The sequence below is a fragment of the Miscanthus floridulus genome, chromosome 19 (assembly GCF_019320115.1).
Source record: "Miscanthus floridulus cultivar M001 chromosome 19, ASM1932011v1, whole genome shotgun sequence".
Classification (NCBI taxonomy): domain Eukaryota; kingdom Viridiplantae; phylum Streptophyta; class Magnoliopsida; order Poales; family Poaceae; genus Miscanthus; species Miscanthus floridulus.
The window spans coordinates 74,115,295-74,135,819 of record NC_089598.1 but is presented as its reverse complement, the minus strand read 5'-3'; the positions used below and the strand labels follow the sequence as shown (position 1 = coordinate 74,135,819).

Genomic DNA, 20,525 nt, shown 5'->3' with positions numbered 1-20,525 from the left:
CTTTATCTAAGTTAGATACTTCTAAAAAGTAGAAACCCGACATTGCTTATAGCTTCCAAAAAAATCACTGTTGACAAACTTAAGAGTGGTCATTTTGTCTTTAGCTATTTGCAAAATTTCTCCGTGGCAACATGATGAATAAGCATAATTAAAGCACTACTGGAGCAAGCCATGCTTAGCTAGCATAGCCTATAGTAGCTTCACATTGGCAAACAAAATTGGGCACATGTGCAGTGGTTTATTAGTTTTTGCAACAAAGTTGACTACGAGTGTGCATTTGATTTACAAAAAAAACATTTAAGGGGGTGTAATCTTAACGTTTAAATGATATATAAGGATTTTGTAATTTCTCCTTCTGCAAGACACATCTATCAGGCTGGAGTATTATTAGTCGTTACTTGAAAAATAGAGAATATCCAAAGATATACTCCCCCATCCCACCTCCACCCCTATTCTAAATTATAAGACGTATACACATCTTTTACTATGCACATAGATATATATTATGTCTAGATACATAATAAAACCAATATATATAAAAAAATCAAAATATCTTATAATTTGAAATTAAGGGAATAGTAAATAGGAAGAACAACAATATGTGACCTCCATTGTAATCCTGCAATAATATACAAGTACGAAGAGAACATATCACCTTAGCGGCTTAGCCGTTTACTACCTTTTTGAGTAAAGCAAGAATTTGTACTGAAGCTAGATACTATGCATTTAGCAACCTATAATCTCACATGGGAATTGACATTTTGCAAATTGTTTTTCAATAGGAGCTGCATACATCTATAGCTACGTGGGTCTAGTTTTGTTCATACTATCAGGTAGTCCATAGCTCCACTCCTAAGGCCAATCTCAGTGAGAGTTTCATGGCTCTGATTCCAAAACTCTCTGGTGCTGAAAACAGTGTAAACAAGTTTCATCCCATGAAACTATTTTCATCTTTCTCTTCATTTAAACTATGCCACATAAGCTTATTTAATGCCCATGAAACTCCTACGAAACTCTTCCATTGAGACTAGCCTAAGTACACACCACAACAGTTGAGTTGTTTGCGCGGCCACACATTCTCAGGGCTCTTAACCTTTTTGAGTAAAGCAAGAATTTGTTCTGAAGCTAGATACTATGCATTTAGCAATATATAGTTCCACATGGGAATTCGAATTGGTATTTAGCAAAAAAAAAAAAAAATCCATAGGATTTGCATACATCTATAGCAACGTGGGCCTAGTTTTGTTCATACTATGAGGTAGTCCATAGCTACACTCCTAAATACACACGACTGTGGTTGAGCTGTCTGTACTGCACATTCTCAGGGCACAACCCTTCACATGGAGAATGAGCGACTCATCTGTCCAAATATATCACCTCCCTCCCTACTCACTCTAGGTGCATTAACCAAAGAGCCTTTTTTAATTTATGATAAGAGGTACCATCAAATTGTACTTTCAAACTATAATAAAAGAGAAGAACTGAGCGTAGCTTAGCTGGTAAGATTTCTTGTGGTGAAATCTTTCCACCTAGATTTAGGTCCGTCAAATTAAGCGTAGCTCAGTTGGTTAGGTTAGGTTTAAGTCCTCAATTTGATGCGGGTGCTTGCATCATCCTGGATTTATTTCAAGATTTGACGATGTAATATTTTTTAGTTATAGAGATTTAATTATGCTATTATTTCAATTGTAGGTGACGTACCTTGTCAATAGCGAGGCACCTATGATGCTTTTCAGAGGTGCTCATAAAGATATAGTGTGTATGTGCATCCATTCATAGGGATGAGTTGCATGCTTGTATATGAGTGCCTATGGCTATAATGTGTCTCGTAAAAAAAATATAGTAAAAGGGATGTGACAAATTTAGGGGGTGTTTGGGACAACTCTGCTCCTGTTTTTTCAGCTCCGCTACAACTCTGTGTTGTTAAACACTTTCAACTCTAAAAACTCTCCTCCAAGAAAAAAGTGGAGTGAGAGGCTAACTCTATGTTTTTCTGTAATACCTCAAGAGGTATTCCAGTTTTTTGAGTTATGTACTTTCTCGTGGAGTTAGGAAAAAATTACGGACTTGCCACTCATGAACGAAAGACCGATTCGCTTTCTCCCTCCGTCCTGCGCTCTGTCTACGCACGCCATGCGAGTTCGATGCAGACTGGTGATCCTTGCTGGTGTTCGTTGGTTTAGGCAATACTGTATGTTCTACGAAATCCCCATGTACGTAGCTAGAGCACGTGGAAGCAATGTCGTCGTTCTCTTCGTTCGAGATGTACTACCTCTGAATATATATTTTTTTTGCACAATATGGTAAATATTTATACTATTTTGTGGAGTCGTGTTAGATTTTTTTCGTTTAGATCATTTGTTTTCTATTTTTCTTGGAAAATATTAACTTCAATTTCGTTTGGCAAATATTAACTACATATATGCCCCGGAGACATCAATCAAAACATATAACAAACGTCAATCAATGACATAATAGACCATTTGCATGAAAACAACATATTCCTGGAGTTGGAGTTAGGTTGTGCGCCAAACAGTACCACCTGCTCTACAAACTTCACAGTGGAGCTGCTTTATGGTGGAATTCGTGGAGCGGAGCTCCGAAAACGGAAGCGGAGCAGTCCCAAACACCCCCCTTAGTATCTAGGTTTCATCTCAAGGATTGCCACGTTTTAAGCAAAAATTGGGCCTAGGCGTTACAAACCCAATGAAGTTGGATAAAATTATTCACAATTGAATGCATTCTCATTGTGCCATGTCCTAAATAAAGATGACTTATGCTTGGTAAATGATGGGACTAAATGAGAGCCGTAAGGATTTAGAAATGGCTTGTTTGTTCGGTTAGAGTTGGAAGTTTTTGACAAGAAATCTGACTAGAAGGTGCTAGCTCTCATTCATCACTTACCAAGAGGGGTGTGAATTGGTAGGTTCTTCCCAAGAACAAAGACACGACGAAGTAAACAACTCGTATCAGAGGCGGTTCAAGTGTAAATTGGGTGACAATTGTATTTAGTATTTAGTATAGGTGAAAAATGGACACATCAAATCCTCTCCACCTCTTTAAGTTCTTCGATTCCGCAAGCCAATGCCGAACGTTTCTGTTCCTTCCAACCACAAATCCATGTATCATCAGATGCTGGCGCATCAGAAAAGCAGACAGACCTGTAGCCATCAGCTTTAAAAGGCAGCACATCAGCCAACAGAACGGTCAAAATCTTTTGACGCAAATTCCAGATGAGCCAGAGACATAAGATACACATGTTTTTTCGATGAGATGACGAATCGAACAACATTCAGCTACAAAAAACATATTTCTCAAACATAACTCTAAAAGGAAGCCAATAAAAACTGAACAATAGCTCCAGTGCATTGTGCCAGTTAGCTTATTGTCGCTTGTGGGTGTACATTCCAGATTCTTTTACTCGAAGCATGGTTCAATACTTCACTTCTTATCAAAAATAAGAATGCCCTAAAACTACCGTCTTTTTAGTAACAAATTCAATATTACATTTCGTACAACAAATGAGGAGACTCTGGATAACACAAGTCGACCAGCAACAGCAATCTCAAAATCGCAGTGATCCAAGGACAAAATAAACTTATAGGCGACAATGTTTGCTGAATGATCCTTGTCCACAAAGTTATTATCCCCAACCGCAAAACAGTCAGCCATCCAAATTTCAACCTGATTATCGGTTACGCTACACTGCCAAACAAGCAGCCATCTGCAGGCCACGGCTATTGGAGAAAGAAAGCTACATTCGATGTTCTATTGTACTGACTTAGCTCACTTGAACCTTGTTAAAATGATCCGCGGCCACAGATAGTGATGGTATGGTAACAGGAAATCCAGGTCCCATCTGCAACAAGTTACTCCATTAAGTAAAATATATGAACAATTTAAGTTCAACACGGGTCAGTAGGGTTTATTGCACTAAAAAAGCTTGCACGGAAATCAAAGATAACAAATCAATAACATGCAACATCTGGTGCGAAGCCTGCTAATGAGCATGCTTCCGATGTCAGAATGCCTAGCCCAAGAAATGTTTTGACATTCTTCACTAGTTTTGAAAAGATTGTAGAAGACAAGGCTACGTGCTAGGAATAGCTGTTGCAAATCTATATCATAGCAGTTAATAAGACATCTCTCTGTACACTTCATTTTGATCAACTGCACTGGTACTTCGAGGCTTGGTTGCAGTCACTAAGCAGACATTTCCATGTACAGAGTACAGACCACCAATTTTACACCATTTCAACTTAGCAACTTTTATACCAACCGTTAGCAACATTATATCAAGTGGTAATGCGCCTTTCTCTTCACCTTACTGAACTGTGTAGTTTTGACTTACAAACATATATTCACTCTGAACTCAATAGAGTACTTGACCATGCCATGAGCCCATGAGTCCAGTGCAACCTGATTGCTTCATTAACAGTCCTAACAAACTTCCATTTTTCATGCACAATAAGTCATAACAAACTTCCACCCTTAAGTAAGGATGATCGAGAAGTACACATCCTCAAGAAAACTATGTACATGTGTGGTTTGTTTAGCACATGCACGAAGTAGCTAGTGATGACGACAGGCAACCAAAAGAAAACAAAAATCTAGTTAAAGATCTCAGCAATTTATTTGTTTATGTTATGTATTTCATGCATCCCTAGGGAATGTAAAAAATGCATGTTGAAGTATGGTCTGCCTTCACAGTAAAGAGAAGATAACTTACTGTGCTACTCAGTGTGAACTTCTTCACATATCCTACATATTTTGAAGCTGCAAGAAAGGGAGAATGTTAACAGCTTGGACTTCATAGCTCTTCATTACAATTATCGAATGACAGTGAATTATTGAAATGTGTAGATATCCATTTACAGAGAAAAGGTGACATGCTTACTATCCAAATCACATAACCAGATAGCCTTTAAAAAAATCAAAAGAAGCTTTCCATGAAAAACACATTTGACACTACAAGGATTCATCCAGTCCAAGGACAGTTGTATTGAAAGTCTAGTTTCTGAAGATCTTGTGCATATATATAGATATCACACTTTTGCACTAAATGCACAACTACTCCATCTGATTCCAAATGCAGGTTGTTTTAGACTTGTGCACAAGGATCAAGGAAGTAGATATGACCTTAGTGCCATTCATTTATTTCTTGGGAAAGATGACTCATTCATTTAAGTAGGGCAAAGAAGGAAGAAAATGTTAAATATGCACAGAAGTTCTAAAACAACCGACATTCAGAGAAAAGTTGCGAAGGCTAAAAACGACTTATATTTGGAATCAAAGGGAGTAAAGTAGAGTGAAAAGGGTTAAAAGCAAAGCAACTATTTTGATAGAACTGGTACTGAAAAAATCCATGTAGGAGGTATAAATGATACTCCTTTTGCTCCAAAATGTAGGTCATTTTAGTTTTGTTGTAAGTCAAGCTCTGACCCAGTTTATAGAAAATAATAGAGTAAAATGCATTAGAGGTCCATTAATTTTTGAGGTGTCATCTAGGTCCATAGCATTTTTGGGACCCTACACTTTTTAAGTGGTTCACCAGAGGCCTATATACCCCTTCATTTTGCCCTCAGAACCGATATGGCATGTCTAGGTGTGCATCCAACGATGACATGGCATCCTCACTAGGCAACTCCAGGCTGAGGCATTTCATCAAGCAGGTCATGGGCGCAGAATATAACCGTGCCGGTCACGTGCGGCGCTTAACAGACGTGTGCCGCCACACGCTCACTGGCCGACACCCCCTCATGCCATCCCCGCAACTCTATAGTCGGCTGGCCACAAACCCCATACTTGCGTTCGTGCTTGCCACCTCCGCCCCTATGCTCGTCGGTCACTACCCCACCTCATCACACTCTGCAACTCGACGTTGTTGTCAGCATGCACAACAGCCGGTGGCGGCAGCAAACCCAAGGTCATGATGCATCTACCTCTCTCCACTGTGCCGCTCAAAGACGAACACCCACTTGTCATCGACCTCTCCGGCCTGGCCATCTCGCTGATGGCATGCACCTCCAAGAACAGAACGCTCATAACACTCTCCGCTAACACCACCGATGGCAAGGACTGCTGCGCGGCACCGGCCACACACCGCCCCTACCCCCACCATTGCGCTTGCCAACCACCGCAAGCATGACGTGCTGCGATAGCTACGTGCCGCGGCAGCGCCCCTCACGCCCCATATGCTCACTACCCCACTGTCCCCATGCTACACCACGATGGAGACCCACCACCATCCTTGCAACTTTGTGACCCCACCACAGCGTGGCTCGGCCTTTGGCAATTGGCTGCTGTACCTAGGGGAACCGTTGTACCCATGCAACAGCGCCTTGCCAGTCAGCATCGTCATGAAGTCACCGAAGATGGCCACACCGACATTATTGCATGTTGTGTTTTGACCTCACTTGGGAGGCAAAGCAGCAGCTTATTGGTAACCTGTGTGCCAGCTACATGCGTGGGGAATGACTGGGAAGAGGACAAGAGCCCAGTGACGCTAACAGCACCGGCGGGCAGCTTCGACGATGACAACTCGCAGGACCATTGTGCGCAGTAGGACGTCGACCACGGACTGGGGGGCCACAACGAGGGGCAACATGCGGCGAGAGCACGTGGGCGGCAAGCAAGCGCAAGAGCCCAGGGCTGGTGGATGACCGCGAGCGTATGGGGCTGGTGTGTGGCACGAGCATGTCGGCCGGCGTGCAACACGAGCGTGAGGGCCACATGAGAGAGAGAGAGACAATGGAGTTGGCGTGTGGCACGAGTGCACGGCCCATGAGCGAGCATGACATGAGGGAGGGAGAGATGCACGCGAGTGGCATAGGGATGGGAGGCGCGGCAATAGCACACACCTGGACATGCCACATCGGATCTAAGGGCCAAACGAAGGGACATGGACCTCTGGTGAACCATTTAAAAAGTTTAGGGAGACAAAAAAACCTCTAAAGTTAATGGGCCTTTGGTGCCTTTACTCAAAATCATATTAACATCTACAATACCAAATACATGCATTTGGCACTATCAAGACTATTTCATGGTGGATTTAATGAAACTAATTCGATGTTGGAGAGTGTAGATATTGGTGTGCGTTAGGAAGTTAGATTTAGGACAATAAAAAGATTTAGGACAATAAAATGACACATTTTGGAACAGAGGGAGTACTAACGAGAACTACACAATAATCATGCCTAGAGTATTCAATACTATTGTACAATATCTTCTCTTGAGCTAAAAGGGAGAGCTTTAAAGGAAACAAGACAGCATCTGACATTGGGTCAAAAGAAAACTAGCAATTTTCTCAGTGTTGCACTCAACATAACACATAAGAACTGTTTAGCAATCATGTCAGGAGTTCACAAATTATGACTAATGTTTGCTGTAAGGTCAAATGTACAACACACAACAGAATGTTGCCATAAATAGTGTCAGCGCATTACTTACTTTTCTTTAAGCCCACTGGCTTAGCAAGTAAAAGTGCATGCACAAAAGCACCTATATTTTCACGTAAACTCTCCTCAGTAAAGTTCACCTGCAAATAACACAAACAATTATAATATATGAGACGGTAAATGAAAAAGTTTGCAATTGCCCGGCTATCCAATATGATGGTAATATCACTAGGACTATTTGCAGTAATGCTGATCTTCCATACCTTCCCAAGGCCAACATGCACTATAGCAGTTTTATCTATTTTGAAATCGACACGGCCTGATTTTGCCGCTTTGACCGCACCAGAAACATCATTCGTCACAGACCCTAGCTACATACAACAAGTGTCACTAACAACAGAACGTTGAGCATGATTCTCCAATAAAACTAGAGAACATTCTTACCTTAGGATTAGGCATCAAACCACGTGGACCCAATATCCTAGCAACCTGAAAAGGAAAAAAATCATGATGTTAACTTATGTCATTCAGAAACAAATTAATGTTAATAAGTTCAATATGCTATTGCGCTACCTTTGAAAGTCGGGGCATGAACATTGGGGTTGCTATGCACTTGTCAAAACTTAGTTTGCCTCCTCCTATACGCATATAGGTGGAAATAATAGATCAATCAAATAATATCTGATGCTGGAAACAAAAGGATCACTGATTGAAATGAAAGGGATAAAGACGAGTGAATGAGTGATAACTGAATAAAAAACGTATTCTTCAACTTCTTGGAATTATTCCTCAAATATGCAACAAATAATACACAAGAAAACGTTCATGTAGATGGAAAGTGAAGGACTGAAGGAAGCTAAGAAACAACAGAAGGAAATAAAGTACCTGTGCGGATCACCTCAATCAACTCGTCGCCACCAACGACATCTGCTCCAGCAGCTCTAGCTTCTTCTGCTGCAGGACCTTCAGCAAATACTGCTACCCTAACAGTCTTAAAGAGTAAAGTAAACAAAAAAAAATCATTATAAAGTACCATAAGAAACTAGTATTAAAAAATATACCATCAAACCTTGCCAGTGCCATGAGGCAATGTTAAGGCGCCACGAACCATCTGTAATCCAGATAGAAGTACAGCAGTCAGTACGTCAGATGATAAGTTTTCAATAACCAATCAATCAAAACCAGACCATTTGATCACTACATCATCCTGGCTACTGAACTGTTGAGGCAATGGTAAAGAATAATTGCTTAGCATTTCTTAAAGCTTCTAGACTTCTGTACCAGAGGGTTTGTGATAACATTTATTGTGCATCTGTGATACATGCCACAAGGGAAATAGCAAAATCATAAGTTCACAAAGTGACATTAGCAATATTCTTCATTTATGTGGCCTGGTGCAAGCGGTAGAGTCTTACCGCCTGTGACCGGAAGGTCCCGGGTTCGAGTCGCGGTCTCCTCGCATTGCACAGGCGAGGGTAAGGCTTGCCACTAACACCCTTCCCCAGACCCCGCACAGAGCGGGAGCTCTCTGCACTGGGTACGCCCTACTCTGTCTTCAAAGACTCATGACTCACAGAAAGTATGGTGGAGCGAAGAGGTATTGTCCATTTTTGTTATTGGTACCGGTACATAACCTCAAGCAATAGTTCTCCGTAGCTCACTAATTTGTTGACAACTAACCGAGTAGTTAGAACAAATTTCTCAGGATTTTGTGAGTACATGGGCATGACTGAAAATCACAAGTGCCACAACAGCTGAGTTGAAATGAATCTTAAAGTACAATTAAGAGAAAACTGCACCAGAGGTCCACAAATTTGTTCGGGCGTAATTAACTCATTGTAAATAGCTTGAATTTATTGTATCAAGTATTTTGGACTAGCTTAATCATGCCATTTATTTACATCAAGTAACAAAATGGGAGCATTACAGGGAACCCCTAATCTCTTTACTTGCCAAGCCCCATGGCTCATGAACACATCACCTTTTTTTACCTGTCAAATAGCTTATATTTGAACCTAACACAAACAATTTGTCAAGTTTAAAGACATGCAAAACTACAGGTCAAGGATCTCACACTTTAAGTGGCTCTGTCCAAGAACATCTTTAAGAATAAAAGTCCAAAACTTCCTTATTTGATGTTTCCATGCAGTCAAACTTTATAAAATTAAATATCGATATGATAACTTTGAAGGCTGCACAAGAAATGCATAACTAGATAAGACTTCAAAAGTACATTTTATAATGCTGTAGTTTAGTTATACTTAATATTTCAAAGTAACAAAAAAATTATAGTCACATTTAGATCTTGGAGAGAGCAAAAAGATCAATAGCATCAAATAAAAGAGAACAGAGGGAGTAGCATGCAATAGAACTCAGAACAACAACAACAACAACAAAGCCTAGTCCCAAGCAAGTTGGGGTAGGCAAGAGTTGAAACCCAACATGAGCTGGGGTAGGCTAGAGTTGAAACCCAACATGAGCCCTTAGTCACGGTTCAGGCACATCAATAGCTTCTTTCCAAGCACTCCTATCCAAACAAAGATCTCTAGGTATATCCCAACCGCAATAGAACTCAGAAGGAAATAATAAATGCATCTACATAATTTAGAAAGAAGCATAGTATACCTGGTCACCACGACGTGGATCAACACCTAATATCACATGAGCTTCAACAGTTTCAACAAAATTCCGCTTCTCGTTTGCACTGGTCTAGAAAGCAGAAAGTGAACAAATTGAGATTCAATCATTGAATCTATACCTAATAATAAAAAGGCAAAATTTCTGCCGTGTTTTTTTGCTGCCACCTCCACGAGCAGGTATTGTTTTTTTGGTCTAGATTTTTTTTGTCTGGTCTATTTATTGACCCAACTGTTACCGCGTTCACTTAGGAATCTATATGCCCCACGCCCGCTCGCTGCAAGTTTACTTTGAATATAAGCTGTGGAGAAGTCCGTATAGAACACAGATAATAGTAGGATGTGGGAAAGAGAAGGAAACAATAATCAGCCAAAGATCCAAATCGAACCGAAAAAGAGTTCTAAATTTATTTTCGTCTGGACCATCCCAATCCGAAATCAAATAGGTTTTCTCCGGTCTCCCAAATCTATAAAGGACTTTTTAAATTGGCAAGCCCAAATCGCAAATCGAGTGTGAATCAAAATCCACACAGCATAGCGATCCAAATCCAAACCCAAATCAGACTAACTTTAGAAAGACAACAACATATAAAATCAAAACAATAGGTGTTGACGACCTCAAGAAAGCATGGCGATGGGCACAAATTAAATATGAGCGGAGACAAATTACAAACCCTAGGTTCTCTAATAGACGAGCACGCGGGGGCGTGGAGATTGGCCAGCTGCTTCACGCTGCGGGGAGCCTCATCAGCGTCGGACCAGACGAAGTCGGCCAGATCGGAGGCCATCAGGGCCGCGACGTCGATGAAGGCCACAACGGCGGCAGCGAGGCACACGAGGAGGCGGCGGCTCTCCGCGATGACCGGGTGGTGGTAGGGACTCCGGCCGGCGCTGGAGGAAGTGAGGCCGGGTGAGAAGACCGCCGCGGGGAGGGGCAAGGAGGCCGGCATGGATGCCGGCACTGGAGGAGCGGAGGAGGCTCGGCGCGGGGAAGGGCAAGGCCGGCGCTGGGAGTGGTGGAGGGTGGTGCAGGGAGGTTCCTCCAAGGCGGTGTCGGGAGGGACGGAGGAGGGCGGCGGCGGCGATGCTGAGCCCCTACGAGCGATGCGGGGATTCGCGCGTGTGCGTGTAGACGGGAGAAGGATAAGGTAGAGAACCGTCCGTGTGTTGAGTCTATTTTTGTTGGTTTTCCTTTTCCTTTTTTGTTTTTTTTCTTTCGTCTTTCTTTTGGTATTTTCCTTTGCCGTCTTTTTTGTTTTTTTTATATTAGTATATTTATCCTTTTCTCCGTATAACAATAAAAAACAAATGATAAATCTAATATTATGGGTATTTGAACCTTGACCCTTTCCTCATAAACAAATATTGCCAATAAGTTGTTGATAATATTTTGATTAATAAAACTTATTCTTCTTAGAAACAGGATCAATCATTCTTAAAAAAAGAAACAGGATCAATCAATGATTCCACAAAACAAATCGTAAAACTAAAATCGTGAGCAGTTTGTTATCGAATCTAATATAAATAAATGTATGTATAAATTGTACATGTATATCAGTGCAATCCTCGACATGACTCTTACTCAAGACGTGTGCTAATACAAATTATAACAAATCATGTCTAGCAGCAATGGCGCGGAGTCTGACTCCCAGATGTACGGGTTTCCGTTGCAATGCACAGGTACAACTCCAGATAAAAAAACATATCACGGATTTTTTTTGACCTGTAGCAACGCACGGGCAAATTTGCTAGTCAAGAAAAAGGAAGAAAATAGGAAAGATCCTAGGCCACATTCAAGTCCAGTATCATGATAAAGAAAGAACAAAATGGAGAAAAAATAGTGTCAAGCTATTGACTACATTTTTCAGAGTCGATAATTACCACGACCAATGCATTGTACCCACATTTTCTTCAGAACCCACTACTTATCCTATAAATTAGAAGATATAGAAAGTTGAGGAGGTTACAAATTGGAGGCTAAGAAGTGATTAAGTTCTGCATTTGGGCTACCATATATTTAAGTAACAAAACTATCACTATTCTTTTTTTAGCGGGAAATACAACAGGGGAGACACCCACTGTTAGAGCTTTTATTAATAAAAAATAAACTGTAGAAAAAGAAGAGCCACAACTATGAACAAAGCCACCAGAGGGGCAGAGGGAGCCGCTAGGCTGAGGGAGCCTAAAGAACCAAACAGCTGAGCAAGAAAATCTATACAAAGAAGAAAAGCAATATGTCTGTCTTCACTCAATCTGAAAGCTCGAAGTATAGCCTTCTCACAAAAGAAAAGACTTTCAGGAAGAAAAAGAAGGTCGGCCTCTGTCAAAACTATCAGCCTATCACTATTCTCACAAACACTATTACATGGTCCTCTGTATTGGAAGTGACACCATTCTCAAAAGGTGCTAATTGCAAATTATTAGCTTCATAAAATAAAACTACAGACCATTTTTCTACTTGCATGATGACATTCAAGCCTTCCAATTACATAATGGAAGCTTCCAAACTTGTTACAGGTGTGAACCATCCACCATAGCAGACTTGAAGCACAACAAATCACAAGCTATGTTGGCAATAAACTTGAGAGCGGTCGGCTTTTGACACTTCCAGATCATCTTCGATCATATGCAACCCAAAAGTACATGCCAGGCATTTGGGCCATGGGATATATTTGTTGGAGGTAACACAGACTTGATTAGCCTAAAACAGCCACAAACCCCAGGCCGTCTTCTTGATTATATATAGAGATAGACATTGCATTGATTACAAACAGCTCACTAGAGCATAGCTAATCAGATAGGTGCCTTGGCAGCCGTACACACCTCTTGGGCTGCCCAAGGTCTTTAATGACTATAATTAACTAGCATAGTTATCTAGGAAGTGCTTAGGAAGCAGGGCTTATTAACTACATTTCTCCCCCTAAGACCTGCTTCAACTAATCTTGATCTCCTTGATCCCAATCCTGCTCCTCATCTCTTCCAGCTTGGTTTTGCCCAAGGCTTTAGTCAGTATATCAGCGAGCTGATCTGCAGTGGGAATGAACTCTGTCTTGATGCTACCTTCTTCCACACAATCTCTGATGAAATGATGCTTGATTCTAATATGCTTGCTCCTGTCATGGAAAACAGGATTCTTTGCCAAAGCCAGAGCAGACTTATTGTCTACTCTGAGTTCCACCACCTCAACTTTTCTTCCCAACAAATCTGCAAACAGTCTTGACAACCACAAAGCTTGGGTTGCAGCTGTTGTCATCGCCACATATTCAGCCTCACAGCTAGACAGAGCAACAACTCTCTGTTTGACAGACTGCCAGCTGATCAGGCTGGTTCCAAGAAAGAACAAACATCCAGTTGTGCTTTTGCTTGAATCAACATCTCCAGCCAAATCTGAATCACTGTAACCCACAAACCTTGCTTTGCCTGTTGTTCTGGTGTAGCAGAGCCCGTGATCTAGAGTACCAGCCAGGTATCTCAAAATCCTCTTCACAGCCTGAAGATGTTCAGTTGTTGGCTTCTCCAGAAATCTGCTAACATACCCTACAGCAAAAGCCAAATCTGGTCTTGTGTGCACTAGGTATCTCAAACTGCTAACCAGTCTTCTGTACTGAGTTGGATTTACTTCCTTTGCTGTGCTTTCCTTGCTCAATTTCAGCCTTTCTTCCATGGGTGTGGTGGCTGGATTACAACCTGCCATACCACCAAGCTCAAGTATCTTCTTAGCATAATGGGTTTGCTTCAGAGTGATGCTCCCCTCTGATTGCCTTACCTCAACTCCCAGATAGAAAGACAGAAGACCCAAATCACTCATTTCAAAAGTTTGCTTCATCTTTACCTTGAAAGCTTCAATCTTTCGCTGATTAACTCATGTGATGATCAAATCATCAACATAGACTCCAATTACCAGTAGGGAATCACCTGATCCCTTCCTGTACATAGCAGCTTCATACACATTCTGTTCAAAACCCATCTGCTTGAGAGTCAAGTCAAGCTTGGCATTCCATGCCCGAGGAGCCTGTCTTAGGCCATACAGAGCCTTGTGCAGACTGTACACTTTCTTCTCCTCTCCTGATACTACAAAACCTGGAGGCTGTGTAACATAAACCTCCTCCTGGAGTTCTCCATTCAAAAATGCAGACTTTACATCCATGTGATGTACTGCCCATCCTTCTTGTGCTGCTAGGGCCAGCAAAACACGCACTGATTCCATCCTTGCAACCGGTGCAAAAGCATCTTCATAATCAACTCCTTCCTGCTGCACAAAACCACGGGCAACAAGTCTTGCCTTGTGCCTAATTACAGCTCCATGTTCATCCTTCTTCAGCTTAAACACCCATTTCAGTGAAATTGGACGGTGACCAGGACGGGGAGAAACAAGTTCCCAAGTCCCATTCCGCTCTACTGATCTCAGCTCCTCCTTCATCGCTGCTTGCCAATCTGGATCATCTTTGGCTTCTTCATAGCTTGTAGGCTCACCAGAATGGGTGAGATTCAGTTCTGCAAACAGCCGCTGCGCCGGCGGAGGGGTTGGCTGATCACCAATAATGTCATGAATCTTCCGATAGCGGAGTTCTTCATCGTCGTGGTAGGCATCCACCCTTTCATCATCATCCTCCAGGGGGGTCACATGCTCAACCTGAGGACTTACTGGAGCTGGTGTAGGTGTTCTGGGCGACGCAGGCGCCTCTGCCTCCGTTGCGGGCTGCTCTGCTTCCGCTGCAGGCTCTCCTGCATTCACCGGAGAGAAACCAGGCGATGCAGGATGTGGCGGAGGAGATAGTGAAGGCGACGTTGAACTTCCTGCTTCAGGGAGTTCCTCCGCCCATGGGAATTCAACAGTAAACTCACTGCCCGCTGCTTCTGATGTGCCTGCTGCCGGTGATGCCCAGTCCCAGCCGCGGCCTTCGTCGAACACCACATCGCGGCTGACACGCACGAGCTGGGACACTGGATCATAGATACGGTATGCCTTGGCCCCTTCCGCATAGCCGATAAACACGCCAGCCTCGCCGCGGTCATCGAGCTTGCGAAGCTGAGTAAGCCGCCGGGTATAAGCCACACAGCCAAAGACCTTGAGGTGGCCGAGTGTTGGTGCCCGGCCGTGCCACGCCTCATAAGGAGTGGCATTCTTCAGCGCCTTCGTCGGGGATCGATTCAAAATGTGCACAGCCGTCATCACAGCCTCCCCCCAAAACCGAGAGGGCATCCGGCGTTGCTTGAGCAAAGCTCGTACCATGGCCACCACTGTTTGGTTCCTGCGCTCAACAACACCGTTCTGTTGCGGTGAATAAGGGGCACTGAAATGCCGTTTAATACCTTCATCAGCGCAGTATGCAACAAACTCCGCGACGGTGAATTCGCCGCCATTGTCAGTGCGCAGGACCTTCAACTTGCGCCCGCTTTCCACCTCTGCTGCCACCTTGACCTTCTTAATTGCTTCTGCTGCTGCGTCCTTGGATGGCAGCAGCACAGCCCACATAAAACGGGTAGCGTCATCGACGAGTAGCAAGATATAGCGGTTGCCCGCCGGTGTCGCTAGCGTGACCGGACCGCACAGGTCACCGTGCACCAGCTCAAGCTGATTCTGGGCACGGTATGCTGCTGCAGCCGGAAAGGAACGCCGCCTCTGCTTGGTGGTAACGCAGGTGTCACACACCTGCTCAACATGGTCGACCACCGGCATCCCGCGCGCCATCTCCTCCTTGCTGAGTCGCCAGAGTGCGTCGAAGTGCAGATGGCCGAAACGCTCGTGCCACTGCCACGCCTCATCATCCTTGCGCGCCGCGAGACAGAGAGGTTGTGCAGCCTCAAGATGCAGAATATACAATCTATTCTTCCCTCTGTGTACCTTGGCGAGCAGACGGCGGCTCTTGTCCCAAATGCGAAGCACGCCATCGTCAATCTCAACCTTGGACCCTCCTTCATCAAGCTGACCCAGACTTAGGATAGAGTTCTTCAGCGCCGGAATGAAGTAGACGCCATGAAGGACCCTCTGCTCACCGGTCTTGGCTTGGAAAACAATAGACCCGACGCCCTTGATCTCTACCTTCGACGCATCCCCGAACCTGACCGTTCCTCGAACGCCAGTGTTCAGATCAGCAAAGAACTCTTGGCGCCCGGTCATGTGATGCGTCGCGCCGGAGTCCAGGTACCAGCCGCTGTCCACCTCTTCTTCGTGCACGCCGAGATAGGCGCGAGCACGTGGCTGGAAAAGTTCAACGTGCTGCGCCGTGTAGCTGTGCGCCGGCGTGCTCTGTTCCAGGCTGATGAAGCCATGTGCCAGAAACAGAGCGCCATCTTCATCGCACTCGGCGTACTGGGCGCGCGCCTCATGCCTTCCTTGGTTCCCGTCACGCTGCCCAGCCTGATTTCCGCCGCCACGGCCTCCACCACGGCTGCCACCGCCGCGGACAGCACGGTTTCCACCTCTACCGCTGTGCTCTGCACCTTCACGGCGCGGCTGGGGACACTCACGTGCCCAGTGGCCCTCCTGGTTGCAGTTGAGGCAGGTGTTGGGGCCGACGCGGCCAGCAACATTGCCATCTCCTCGTCCGCCACCACGTCCACCGCCTCTGCCTCGTCCTCGTCCACCACCGCGGCTACGTCCATCACCACCGCGCTGGTTCCTGAAACCAGAACCACCGGCATCATCTCCCTTCTTCTCCTTCCTCCAGCGCGCTCTCCACTGCTCCTCGGTGTACAGCAGCTTGCCATTGATGGCCACCGGCTCGGTCAGCACTTGTTCCTCGCGATTATCCACCGCCTTGAGCCTTCCAGTCACCTCCTCGAGAGTGAGCGCCTCGAAGTCGAGGAACTGCTCAATGGCGACAACAATCTGCGCGTACTTGGCCGGCACCGTGCGCAGAAACTTCTCCACCACTCGCTCTTCAGTGATGTCCTTGTCACCATGAATGACAAGTTGCTGGTGCAGAGTTGACAGACGCAGGGCGAAATCCTCCACTTGCTCGCCGGGGTTGACGCCGATGTTCTCCCAATCGCGGCGTAGGCGCTGCAGCGTTGCTCGACGGACCCGGTCCACGCCGATGCGAGTCGCAGCGATGGCGTCCCACGCCTCCTTCGCCGTAGCCTTGTCGAGGAGTGGGATGCCCATCTCCTTGGGCACGGCCCCGACAATCACCTCCAGTGCACGCCTGTCATCGCGAAACTGGACAGGGCCGCCCTCGATGGCGTCCCAGAGATCGCCCGCCTGCATCCTCAGCTTCATGGTCTGACTCCACTCGTAGTAGTTCGACTTGTCCAGCATCGGCCACGATGTGCTGCTACCGGAGTCGCGGTACACCACTCTGCCGTGCGGTGATTCGTAGCGACCGCCGCCGCGGCCGCACCTCCGGTCCCGCAGTGGTGACTGCGAGCGCCTCCTGTCTCGCGACGGAGTCCGTAGCCCCCGATTCCTGCTCTCCGCCTCCTCTTCCTCCTCTGCATCCTCTTCTTCTCCCTTCTCAGCAGCAATTTCGGCCCGCAGCTCCTGCGCCGTCCTTGCTGCCGCCTCTGCAGCAGCCGCCGCCTGCTTTGCTGCCTGGACTGCCAGCGCTGCTGCTTCCTCTGTAGCCTTCAAGCGCGTGGCACGGCCGGAGGAGTCGCCCAGCTCTCCATCGCCGGTTCCCTTGGCCTTGAGCCTGGCAGCGCGCTCAGCAGAGGTCGACATGGGGTGGAGAAGGTGAGGAGTTGGCCTCGTGGCTCTCTGGTGTCTAACCTATCTCTGATACCAAATGTTGGAGGTAACACAGACTTGATTAGCCTAAAACAGCCACAAACCCCAGGCCGTCTTCTTGATTATATATAGAGATAGACATTGCATTGATTACAAACAGCTCACTAGAGCATAGCTAATCAGATAGGTGCCTTGGCAGCCGTACACACCTCTTGGGCTGCCCAAGGTCTTTAATGACTATAATTAACTAGCATAGTTATCTAGGAAGTGCTTAGGAAGCAGGGCTTATTAACTACAATATTATTATGTTAAATCAGAAAGCATCCATGCATAACCACAGTACTAGGGTCATGAAAGTCAATCCAACTGACTGTGGTGGGTCAGTAGCACAAATCATATGACTCCAAACATTGTAGTTCAGGTTTCATTCACCCAGTGCAGCATCCAATGTTGTCAAAATCAAAGATTCTAGACTAAATTGGAGACTCGATGGTAGGATCAGAATCATAGAATCAATGTAAAATCTAGAAAATTTTTCTCCTCGTTTGTTTCCTTGGAAATTATCTCAGGCAGTCAGCACCGCCACAGCAGATGTGTGCTCCTTGGAGCACGTGAGCACAGGCGCTGCGCCAACGAGTGGGGATGGCGACATTTGCCATCTCAAGGGTGGAGTGGCTCAGAGCACCCAGGTGGCCACATAGCTCCTAGGTGTAGGTGATATCACAACAGAGGATCACTCTGGAGCATGATCTAATGGGTTTTACTACTTGGAGAGCAACTCTACAGAGACCAAGTATGACTCTTTTTTTTTATCAAAATGGTTTCTTAAAGCCATGTGATTCTGTGGCCTAAGTCACAGTTTTAACAACCATGGCAGTATCTGAAATGCATGAGACACGTCCTATTTGACTGCAATCAAACAAAAGTTGCACCTGTTATTTATGTGAAAATATAAGCTAGTGCTGCAATCAGAAACCTAGTTCTGCCATTACAGAATTCACACAATTCATCGTTTTCTAATTCCAGTTCTTATAGCACGCTAAAATGAAACGAAGTCAGAGGGCATCCCCTTCTCAAGGCCAACATTATGAACACTACTTTTGTGGAGATAAATCAAAATCATAACAGACCTTGACTAGGCGGATGGCGTCGACGAGATCAATGGCGACCTTCTGCGGCCGCTTGACGACCGGTATAATCGTCGGGTACGGCAGCTGCTCCTCCTCGAGAGGCATCCCAAAGATGCTCCTGGTGGCACGCGCCGCATCCATCTGGATCCGCTCCGCCTCCCCCCGCAGCCCCTCGTGCTGCACCGCTTCCGCCTCCCAGCCGACCGGACGGTCCTCCGGCAGCGGCGCGACCCTCGACGGGTACGAGACGGGCGAGATCACCGGCGCGTCCTTCACGTACCGCATATCCTGCCGCGTCCACTCCGGCGGCGGCATCGGCGGCTGTGGCCGTCGTGGCAACGGGGATTGGTCCCTGGGGCCAGTGTCCGGGGTTAGCGAGGCGGCGGACTCCTCGGGCGGGGCCTGCTGCTGCGGCTTCGGCGCGTAGGAGACGGGCTTGATGGGCGGCAGCGGGGCGGAGCTAGAGTTGGCGTCGGAGGAGAAGTGATAGAGAGAGAGCAGGCGGTGGTGCTGCGGGTGGCGCCGCGAGTAGGAGAAGAGGAGCCGGAGGTGAGCCATCGCGTGGTGGCGCGTGGTTGCGGCGGCCGGCGGCGACTGGCGAGGCCTGGGGTTTTAGTCTGGGAGAGAAGTACCATTATGGCCGCGGTCTAAAATTAGCTGAAAAACACGCTTCTGGTTGAATGGCTCCTTCAGAAAAATATTGTTACAACTAAAAAAACCAAATAAGTTGAATATGGGATAAGCCGAATAGAGCCTATAACAAATGGTACCTCCTCAAATAGCACTTTAACGGATGTCAATACATTTTCACCAGCAAAAAAACAAAACAGCTACAAATTTATCACTTTTGCTTACGTGGCACATCAGCTCCTCATGTCAACATGGATTCGACTCTACAGGACGCGTGAAATGTCCCTCCTATCCTTTTCCTCTCCACCCACGAAGCTAGCATTTTCGCCCATGCTCATGGCAGCCGCGGCAACTCGCGCGCCCAGCGTTGGCCACGCTGGTAGCCCTAGGCACCTGCAGCGCGGCACCTCGTGCCCGCGTGGCGGCGGTGCTCCGGCCAGGCGGTGGCGCGCTGTTGCCCGCACCCTGGCCCGGGCGACGGTGCGCGCGCTCGCACCGTGCCTCGACATCTCGCGCCCTGGCGGTGCCCACGCTCGCAGCCCAGAACGCGGCAGCTCGTGCCACCGTTGGACAGGCGCAACAGCCGCCGCGCCACCACGGCGACGCCCGTCCGCGCACAGCTCCATGGCCAGCTCCGTCACCCTTCTGATGCCGACCACGGGCGAGGGCGAGGACGGCGGCGCGTCGAGCTCTAGCTCGATGGCCTCGTGCGTGGCATCGGCTTCCCCGACCAACACGCGGTTCCGGCCCAGCGGGCACGCGTGCGACGAAGGAGAGAGGGAGCCACGCCCTACGACGAGAAAGAGAGAGCAGGGGCAAGAGAGACATTTGACGTCCGTATGCTGACTTGGATCCCTGCTGACGTGAGGGTTGGCGTGCCACGTGAGCAAAAATGGTATTTTTGTATCTGTTTTTTGTCTTTGCTGATAAAAATATAGCGACAACCATTGAGATGCTATCTAAGAAGGTGTCAATTATTATAATTGTAAAAAGTTAAATCTCCCCGAGGAAATGGGGGAGGGTTCTCGCATGAACAGATGGGTTGTATCCTCCACTTCGTTTG

The 20,525-nt window shown here is 46.2% G+C and overlaps 1 protein-coding gene across 2 annotated transcripts; it reads right to left on the bottom strand.

The window, feature by feature from the left end:
* Positions 1–3,268: 3,268 nt before the first annotated feature.
* On the bottom strand, positions 3,269–19,455 carry LOC136529119 (uncharacterized). 2 transcript variants are annotated; one of them, XM_066522187.1, is made up of 10 exons: positions 18,833–19,455; positions 10,023–10,106; positions 8,467–8,508; positions 8,283–8,388; positions 7,971–8,035; positions 7,842–7,886; positions 7,661–7,768; positions 7,450–7,537; positions 4,730–4,776; positions 3,271–3,859 (listed from the first exon to the last, which is right to left on the bottom strand). In XM_066522187.1, exons 1-10 carry the CDS (start codon positions 19,388–19,390, stop codon positions 3,782–3,784), a joined length of 1,221 nt encoding a protein of 406 aa, XP_066378284.1. In that variant the 5' UTR covers positions 19,391–19,455; the 3' UTR covers positions 3,271–3,781. The 2 variants fall into 2 exon arrangements, with proteins under 2 accessions (XP_066378285.1, XP_066378284.1); XM_066522188.1 differs by lacking the exon at positions 10,023–10,106 and having other exon boundaries at positions 3,269–3,859.
* Between the last annotated feature and the right edge of the window lie 1,070 nt (positions 19,456–20,525).

Bases quoted from the DNA above. Each gene is read 5' to 3' on its own strand.
- LOC136529119 (XM_066522187.1), bottom strand. From the start codon at position 19,390: ATGGCTCACCTCCGGCTCCTCTTCTCCTACTCGCGGCGCCACCCGCAG. The intron at 8,509-10,022 runs GTATACTATGCT...TCTGGATTACAG, and splicing joins ATCCACGTCGTGGTGACCAG to ATGGTTCGTGGCGCCTTAAC. The intron at 3,860-4,729 runs GTAAGTTATCTT...AACTTGTTGCAG, and splicing joins AGTTCACACTGAGTAGCACA to ATGGGACCTGGATTTCCTGT.